Consider the following 10,201-nt stretch of genomic DNA (forward strand, 5'->3'; position numbering starts at 1 on the left):
ACCTCCCCTTCTTTTCATCTTTTTTTAACATCTATTTATCCACTTTCTTCTGACTTTTGATCTTTTTTTAATTCCCCTTTCTCCACCATTTATCATTCCTTCTGCTCGCTTCCTTTGAGCAATTAACTTCCCAGCAACCTGAAGTTACCGTTTCAATATCGAGGTTCCGCCATAAAAAGCCAAGTAACCGTCCACTTAAGATGATGTCCAAACAATCCAAGCAGACTGAATGTGGTTGTTTTCTTTGATTTTCAGGCTCATAAATGATTCAAACATTTTCAGAAATCAAATAAACACAAACAGAATCAGAAACACAACTATTAAGGATGTAATTAAGAAATTCTTTTTGTGCATCTTTGAGTTCTTGTGGTCAGCTAGCGCTACAGCGGAGCGAATAAATGTTTTCTGGTTCATATAAATCCCAGCTGCCTGTTTGTATATGTGCAGCTTAGTCTCAACTTTTAACTTTTTAACTGACTCTCTTTGATCTGCTCTCCAATAAATGGCTGCTATTTTCATTATTTTCATTATACTGACTTCCTCGCTATCTGTGACTATATGCTGCCTCCCTGCTTATCTAGATTGTATGTTCAAGCTTATTTCTGTTTATCTGATTGCGAACAACTTTGTGCTCGGCTCATGTTGGATCCTTTTCTAACTATGATCCAAGTAACATGTACAGTATGAGTGTCTAGGTTACATTTGAGCTCATATTTAATGTTTTATTAAAGCTGCACTAATTCTTTTTTTTATATCAATAATTATTTAAAAGACTCTGTGTAATGTGAAAGAATGGTAAACCCACAGATAATTATCAACAGACAATGCAGTTCCCCTCAGCTCTACTTAGCATCTTTAAGCTTATTGTTTGGGTTTTAAGGCCCGCAGCTTTAACGTTTTGGCCCCATCAATAGTTGCCAGCAGCAGGCAGCTGCTTTCAGGTTGAAACCCACTGTGCACTACATGCCCAGCACAAAACAGCAGACAGACTAAGTTAGCAACCAGCTGGTGAACATACTGCAAGATTTAGCAGCTAAAGAGCCAGATAGTTCCCTCAAGAACTTGTGGCCAAAAACAGAGCTAAAGGAGAGTACCAGACTACTGTTTTGTACCATATTTATGGTATTTAACTGTTTTTACAGGTTGTTCTGTTGCCCCGAAGTGGTCAAAAAATCTGTTACAGCTTTAAGTACACACTGTACCATTTACATTAAGAGTTTGATATTTCAAAATCATTGTTGTGACTTCCCTACTTGGCAGCCTCACTAGTGATTTTATGTATGATATGTCTACATCACACCAAAGATGCTTGAAAATCAAACAAAATCCAATTTTTGCCAAATGGGGAATTTAGGCATGAACACAAAGGGTCAAAGACAAACACAGACTGGTCGATTATAATGCAGTCCAGCCATTGTAACGTTACATGGAAAGAGCAGGGTATTGCAGCTTTAATAATCAGGATCAATATGTAGCAAATCGGTCATGTTTTAGCTGTAGCTGTGATTCTGTTTGAAAAGGATCATGTCCAAGCTTCCCTCTGCGTGTGTGTGTGTGTCTCTCTCAGGCTGCATGTGTGCCGGTGATGCTGAGTAACGGCTGGGAGCTGCCTTTCTCCGAGATCATTGACTGGAACACAGCCGCAGTCATCGGCGACGAGAGGCTCTTGCTGCAGGTAACGGCCCGAAGACAGCACTCGCAAAAACCACATTGCTCTGTATATCACCCGAAAATTGTACCAGACAGAGAAACAGCAGCAGGCCCCACACCTGCAACAAAACCTTGTTTCTTTTTCTGACTGTCGATATCCTGAGCACACACTCTCTCTCTCCACTGATATTATCCGAGATCTTGTTTTGTTTTGTTTTCTAGTGAAGTGGTTGTCAGCAAAACAAAATTCAAGCAGCATACCAAGTCCTTGACTGCTTGAAAATGTCACTCAAAGCCGCACATTGTTATATGAGAGCGCAAATAAATAGAATGAGCAAATGGATTTGGTTGAAATTGCTTGAACTTCATGGGGGAAAAGTAATTATATGCCCATTAAATCTTAATTTGAATGAAGTGTGTAATAATATTGTTTGACATTGAGTTTTATAACGTAGGAGCTCCAATCAGAGATGTGCAGCACCAGTGTGCCCGAGCCATCCCGGATCTGTCTGCGGATTTTACAATGTGATTAGCCAGGATGCGTACAACATACAACACATATTATGTATATATCAATGTATGTTTCTCACCAAAAACTTATTTTAATGGTCAGCAATCAAAGACTTAAATTAAATTAAAGCTTGTGACTCAACTCGGTTTGGGACACAGTTGTGGCTACTACTTCAAAATCCTGCAATATCTGCTCCCGCCCACAAGCCTTCCACACCTCAGTGTGCTTTATCTGTTGATGGGAATTTCCTGAGTGTATCTCTGGGACCAATTTTAATCTTCTCGTCCCAGATCAGTACTGAGTGCTGACTGACTGTTGTTTGTCGTTTGCAGATTCCGACCACGGTGCGCTCCATCCACCAGGATAAGATCCTGTCCCTCAGACAGCAGACTCAGTTCCTTTGGGAGGCCTACTTCTCCTCTGTGGAAAAGATAGTGCTGACCACGCTGGAGGTGAGGATTCACGCACACACACATGCACACAACGACCCGCCCCCCTTTTGGCCCTTTCTGCCTTCCTCTCTCCGACTCCTCCATCACCAGTCTTTTTCTCAGAGGGCTGCAGTGTCACCGCCGACTCTCTGCAATCTTTGTTTTATTCTCGGGCCTCTCTCAGGTCTCTCCGGTACAAGGCTAAAAGCAAAATGGAGGGGTGTCGTTTACAGAGAGCAAAAAGGAGATTTCAGAACATGTTCAGAGAGATTTTCTCACAAGTTGCTTTTTGTTTTTCTCAAAGCGGATGAAATAGTCTATTTTATTTAAGTTGTGACTCCGTTTTTGTACTGTATGCAAACATCATCATTAAGGGTAGTGGCAGTAGCTGTAGCAGTAGTAGTATTGGTAGTGGTACCAGTGGCATTTGTAGAGGTAGTAGACATTGTAGTAGTGGTTGTAGAGAAAAGAAGAGCTGAACTGGTTCATGAAATCTATAAGTACCTTTCTCAGAAGCACCAGAGTAGAGTATGAACGTATAGTGACGTATAGTTTTCAGGGAGTTTTCATAAAGTTGTTACAGTCTCTGTAGCATATTTCACATTGCATTTACATTTCTGTGATTTGTGTTCAAAATAGTAATTTTTGGATCCAAATTACGGAAGCAATAAGAAACAAACTAGTTCATACAGCTTGTTATCCAACCACGTCTCAAGGCAAAAGTGTTTATAGCTGTTCCAAATAGTCACACTGGCAAGGCAAAAAGCCAGCAGAAGTAGAAGTCATTGTGAAGAATGAAAAACTTTGAAACTTAAATGGTTACAAAAAAGGCTGAACGTAGCCCCCAATAATTTTGATGTCAGAAAGGTGAGTAGGGACCCTTACAACAATCCCATAAGCACTTTAGTTTGAAGCCTAAATGAACAACTTCCAGCCCAATACATGTGCATGTAAACTTGAAAAGTTATTCACACCAGTGTTGAGCTGGAGGCAGGTTCATTAGGGTAGACTAGAGCGATTCTGACTATATTTGTGCTTTGAGAAGTTTGAAAAGAAGGAATAAGGCTTTTTCACCACCATGAAAACTGGTCACTGTTAGAATTCATCTGATTCAATAACAGCTGCTGCTCTTGGTGAAGGACAAACCTACAAACTGTAACAAAGTGTTCTATACACAAAAGACAGGTATAGGTGGAGTGTCACTTTATGTTCAGAAGCCTCCCTCCTTCCTCTGACCTCGTGTTTTCATGCGTATCCACTTTGTTAGGCACAATCCAGCTTAGAAACATTTCTGACTGGAAAAACAATTTATCCATCCAATCCCCATCCCTCATTATTCAGTTTAAACAAGTTGTTTATAGATGCAGGGATAACACCTGGGCTTACTGCTAGCTTCACGCTGTGGTTACAAATGCCTACTCTCTCACCCAAAATTTCCCATCACGCATTTCATTTCCTCTCTTACTGCGTCGCTAAAGCCTCGGAGCACGATTCCCCTCAATGCCCACAATCTTACTTATGGTATCGCCTCCCAAATCTAACATCTGAATTTGACTTTTCCACACACACACACACACACACACACACAAAAAAAAGCACCTACACACTCTCAAACACACACACACACATAATGTGTCACGGCTTCAGTATCTAGTGTCTGATTTCAGCAAGCTCTGCATCTCTGGTCTGTTTATCTAGCCCTGTCTCACTGTGCGCTATCACAAACACACACACACACACACACACACAAAATCACATATCTCCATATGTCAAGGTGTGTCAGCCCAGATACACATGGCACCACCCGGGCATAACCTCGCTGACATGTTGTCACTCCGCACTAAAGAGCAAGGTGACACTGCGAAAGCCCTAGTGTGACTCAGTGTGTGTGTTTGTGAGTGTGTGTGTTCACACTGAATGCAGCAAGGGCTAAACACTTAATCCTGACTGACTGTCCTGTAAAAAAAAAAAAGGAAAAAAAGAGAAGGGAGAGTGGTGTGAGAAAGGGTGAAGAGGAGAAGGGGTGACATATGTAAATGGCGTTGCCGTGGCAGCCCACGAGATAACGAGCGACATGGTTTATTCATCCTCTCGAGCATGTGCACCCCTCCTCCTCCTCCTCCTCCACCTCCTCTTCTTCCTCTTCCTCACTGCAGATCTGTGACGATATGCACAAACACAAAAACACGAAAGCATCTTGACAGATTGAGTCTCCCCCGCACACATTCACAAACAGACATTTTCTTTATTGACTTCTCATCCAGTCCAAACTCCACGTGTGTGCGTGCGTGTGTGCATCGTTGCGTGTGGTGCGCGTGTGGTGTGTGGTGTGTTGTGTGTGTGTGTGTGGAGCAGGAAACGCGAGTTCAAACCTATCATGCGGTGTATCCTGTCAGGAAGCGAACAAGTTTCCAACCAATCACAAGGTCAATATTCGCCGGGTCTGTGCTGCTAGTACACCTATTAAACTCACCTATTAAAGCCAAGTTCGCAGTGTGCTCCCGGAGAAGCAGGATTTATCTATCATGCTCTAATTGGTTGATTGTGGCTGTTCTGGGGTGAGATTGAGTCGTCCATCATGTCCCGACTGAGGGTTGCCGACGGGGGAGGAGCTGCAGCCAAGCGAGCAAAATTGCCCGTCATAAGGTGTAAGGGCTCCGGGTGTTTTAAGGTGGCAGGCAGTGTTTTTATATAGAAGTTAACGGATTCCGAGTTAATCTGTTCGGCTGAGGCAAATGGTTATCGACTGCCCTCGGGGACAAGGCTAGGGAACGTAAAAAAAAAAAAAAACTCACATGGTACTGTTTCAACACATCCCCGCCTTCCCATGATGCATTTCTATGTTGCTTTATCAATATTATCACAGTAAGCCCCCCTCCAAGCTCTATCATTAACTTTTTTTTTTACAATTCATACAGCCATCAGCTGCTCAGTCCACCGGACTCTCTTCACCAGCCAGCAGCCGTCACGTCCCCGATTCAATAGAGGCCGTAAAACACTGCCGCAAAACCTGTGTCTGTTTTACTGAAGCAATTTGGCATGGCTCAAGGGCACAGCAGCAATATCTCTTTCCTCTGCCTGACCGTTCAGCAGAGGCCCGGCGGCAAGCTGCAGCTGGGGAAAATAACGGCCATTCTCACGTCCGACCGTTTGACTGACTGCTCTATTTGGGCACAGAAAGGATCGGGGAAGGCCTGACTGACTGGTGCTTACATACAGCTGATGGCTTTGTCTGGCTCTTCTTCTTTTTTCTTATTTCTTTTTTTTTGTTTTCTTTCCGGTGGCCTCTTTCTTTGTGACTGCCCGACGCAGTTGCCTTTGACTTGCTGATCTGTTTACCAAAAAAAAAGACCTCCGTTTGGTTTGTCTGCGGAGGAAATATTACACAATAAGATGGATTTATTTCAGCTCAGCTTTGTGCTACAGCGATTTACTCTTGACACGATCAATAGCCGCTATTGAGGTGATACAAAGCAAACATTTGGAAAGCTCAGCCGGCTTCTAACTTTCATCTAACGCCTACAGACTCACTTTTATATCGGTTTTTCAGCCGCTCTCACTCACTGACTGGGTTTTGAATAATACTCTGAATATCATTCTGAATTGAAATTAGGTTATTGGAAGTTGGAACATTAGCTGTGTTGGTATTCATTCACATTTATGACTATCTGCTTCTTGGCTTTTTTTTGTGTGTGTGAAAACTCATTTCGCAGTGTGAAATGTTTTATAGGTGTGATTACAAGGCTCATTGATCAAATCCTTAATATTTCATTCACCATAATCTGAAAGGCAAACGTTTGTTCCTTCATCAGCACAAATATTTCAGATTTTATGAGTCCCCAGTGATCTGAATGAAATGTTATTCAAAGGTAGTTTTTGTGATTGTTGTAACTTACTTTTTTTTGGATACGTCTGAACTGCAAAGGAAGCCTCACAAATGGCAAAGTGGCCTGTAGAATACAGAGACCCTGTTGTAAGTAAAGTGACACAAGTTTGATTGTGGCAACACACAGTGTGTCCATTAATTGCTTTGTGGTAGTCAAAGCAACCCAAATTCCTTTCAAGTCCCCACTGAAAAGCTTCAAAGTTAGATCAAACTTGTTTTTTTCCCAGTTCTTCTTTATGTTAGATTGTGGATTAATGAATATTCTAGATGTCTTGTGCGTCATCTTTTATGTGTTTATATGTGATTCAGCACTATATGCAGTATTTGGCACTTTTGGAAACATTTCTTCTTAATAAATCTTTCAAACTAAAAATGAAATGAAACTCTGTGGATTTGGCTAATGATTGTCCACAGTGTATAATGGGGAGTGGGTTGCATTTTAATGGGAAGTGTAGGATCAGGTTAATTTACAGTATCAAGCCCAAAGTCACAAGTGTGTCTCAACATTTTACAATCTGTAGAACATATGACACACTCTGTCCTGAGATCTTGCACAAAAAATTGCCTTATAACAGAAGAACAACAGAAGAGCGACATAGAAGAATAGGTGCCTTGTGCACAGAGTAGATAGAAATAGCAGTAGTAAAACAATAACAAAGAAACAGAGTTACAGTAATAACAACCACAAGGTTAGCTTTCATATTTCCTATAATTGGCTTTCCATTTTCTCCCATCATCCTATTAGCAAACTCAATAATTTGCAGTCAACTAATTAACATCTAGAGGAAAAAACTATTATTTTTAATTGAGAAACTGGTTGAAACTACAACGCATAAATGTGACGCTGAACATTAATCAAACACAAACACTCTTAAGTAGTTTATTTGTGGTGTAATTTGTGTTTCTTGGTGTTTCAGATCATCCAGGACCGCGTGTTGGAGCACGGCTCCAGGAGCAGCCTGATGTGGAACAGTCACCCTGGGGGACTCTTTGCCTTGCCGCAGTACTCCGGATACCTGGGAGACTTCCCCTTCTACTACGCCACACTGGGTCAGTAACACACATCGGATACACACAGAAGCAGAACACATATCATAAACTGTAAAAAGTGCCGTTACATAACAGCGATCACACTTCTACTGTACACACCTGTGTAGCAATGAATCTGTTACGGTTGGTGAGAAAAGTTTCTCTTAAGGCATCTCCACCATCCATCACTCCAACACCAAATATTTTGTACAAGAAAAGACTTTCCATAGATTTTGGTCCGGCTGAGGCTGAGGATTTGGACCTTGTCTGAACAGCAGAAATATGGCCTCCAGCCCTGATCTACTGCCTTCCTCGAATGGCTGTGTCTAGCAGCAAGTGGAGTGGAGGAATGAGCCTTTGACGGATGTTTGTATTAGTCCTGCTGACACACCAGCCCGTCCATCACTGGTTTTTGAGTCAGCATTGCTACCACTGCTACCGCAACGGTTCAGCAGCGCCGGGTTTTCCCCCGCCACATATCTGTGACCCGGGAACCTCTCCATCCCTCACTTCTTCACTCCATCATCATCCAGCACTGCCACAAGCATTCGCGCACACACACGCTTGTACACGCACAGCCGGCGATAGTACGTACGGGCGAATGCAGTTGATGGAGCACCCGGGGTGGAGAGCTGATATTAAAATGGATGGGCGCGGTGACAGGCCTGAAATACAGCGCTGGCAAGTTTATTTGTTTGTCAAAGAGGAAGCAATTAAAACACGGATGGGTTTTAGGGAGACACAGTGGCTTTTCTTTGATGGGTAAAAGAGTAAAATCAAAGAAGGCGAGTGACACTTCCTCTTGTTCTCTGCGAGCCAATAACAAGACGCGCACACCATACATATTAACATTCAGTCAGACACAGCGAGAGCAGAGTTTGCCTTTGTTGCTTCAATAAAATGGACATTTGATTTAGAAGCAGAAAGATACTGGCTTTTGGAGGCTGATAACAGTATGTATACTTGAGAATAATAAAAGTCTAATAACAATATATATTTAACCATTTGTGTTTTCACATTAACAAACAGTTAAGTAAAGATATACATATATAAAGATTACAGTTGAACAATAGTAAACAGTAAATCCAAGATAACAGTACATTATGAACTGCTAACATAATGGTCATTTAAATTCTATAACTATAAATTCAAACTTAAAACAAAACTTTATTATACTCTAATGGAGAAAAGTCAATGCCAATAAAACAATCGCTTCAGTTTACTGGTGCACGCTCCATGGCCAAGAGTATGTGGACACAGAACGCACCCATACTTAATGTTTAATATGCTGCTATAACAGCCTTCACTTTTCTGTAGAGGCTTTCTACAAGAGCCTGGCTGCTGGGAGTTTCTCTGATTCAGCCACAAAAGCATGAGTGAGGTCAGCCAGCGATGTTGGTGTGGGGTGTCATCCCTCAGGTGCTTGATGGGGTCGAGGTCAGGGCTCTGTGCAAGCTTGTCAATTTGTTCCAAAACCAAGAAACCAAAATAAACTTGCTTTTTGTGCACAGGGTAACTGTCATGCTGAAGCAGGGAAGGGGCTTTCCTCAAGCTGTTGCCATCAACTTCGGAAAGAACAATGCTGTCTTAAACTGTTAAAATTGCTCTCTGTTAAATGGTCTCAGATAGCAGAATCAGTGCTAAACTAGTCTTTTGTGCTGCTATAAACATTTAACTGGTGAGATGTGCAATGTGCTGATACAGGATGTGATAAAAAGCCACAGAGAATCCTGTGCTAAAGAAAACAGCATGCACATCCAAAATTTAAAATATGGCGCATGAAACTAATTCTGCTCCAGGTTTTGTTCAATGTTTCATGAAAAGTCTGTTTATGAGCTTGTTATAAATTTACATCCCAGGTGTTTAAAAACTCTGCAACTCTGAGCACTCTTAACTTTTTCATTACAATCACAAGGATGGTTTACCAAGTTTTAAGACGGCGTATATTCCTCATCATAAAAGTTGCTTGGTGGCAGAAAGAAGACTCCTCTAATGCTATCTCCTCTGCGCCATGCTTTGTTGGTTTGGGTTAGATTAGATTTAAATTAGGAAAAGTTGAACGTCCTCTATGATCCGTCTTGCTCAATATCTTATTTCTTGTTCATTTTCAGCCTCGATTACTCTATTCCAACATCAAGTCGGGCTGAATTTAAAGTCACATAAGCACTTAGTCGTCTGTTCATTGGGTTCCAGATACAGCTGAGGAGTTTTCAAAATGAAATATTCAGTGATCAAGAGATTTGGCATTTTCAAAACACATTAATGTTGCTGAATATTTTAAGACTGGCTTTAAAACGTGCTTCCCTGACAATTAAATCATCTATATTTTTTAACTGCTGACAGTCTTTTCAAGTAACATCCTTCACTGAAAATAGTTATTAAGTGTTTTGAAATGAGAGCCTTCAGTTCTGCTCTGGCTTTTATTCTCTTCAAAGAGCCTGAAATTGCATTGATGGCTGACAGTCGGCTCGCCGTGTTCCAGCCAGCATTGTTTTTCTGTATTTGTTAAACTGCATTAATGAGTGACTGTCTTTTTGTTGTGTTTCAGGTATTAAACCATACCCCAAGTTCACAGCGGTCATCCATGCTGTCTCTCCTCTGGTGTCCCAGTCCCAGCCCATACTCAAGCTCCTGGTAGCTGTGGCCAAATCCCAGTATTGTGCACAGGTAAAGGATTTGTGTGTGTGTGTGTGT

General features: G+C 41.7%; 1 protein-coding gene across 1 annotated transcript in view; it reads left to right on the forward strand.

Moving 5' to 3' along the window:
* Window positions 1-10,201, forward strand: part of ext1b (exostosin glycosyltransferase 1b) — a gene marked incomplete at its 5' end in the record, with an annotated part of 109,944 nt that overhangs the window by 79,706 nt on the left and 20,037 nt on the right. The window contains 4 exon segments of the mRNA XM_035681629.1: window positions 1,568-1,675; window positions 2,494-2,613; window positions 7,396-7,528; window positions 10,056-10,174. Of these exon segments, the coding sequence (XP_035537522.1) occupies window positions 1,568-1,675; window positions 2,494-2,613; window positions 7,396-7,528; window positions 10,056-10,174 (480 nt within the window).

Source organism: Morone saxatilis, unplaced genomic scaffold, assembly GCF_004916995.1.
Source record: "Morone saxatilis isolate NCDOM2014 unplaced genomic scaffold, NCSU_SB_2.0 Contig9, whole genome shotgun sequence".
Taxonomy (NCBI): domain Eukaryota; kingdom Metazoa; phylum Chordata; class Actinopteri; family Moronidae; genus Morone; species Morone saxatilis.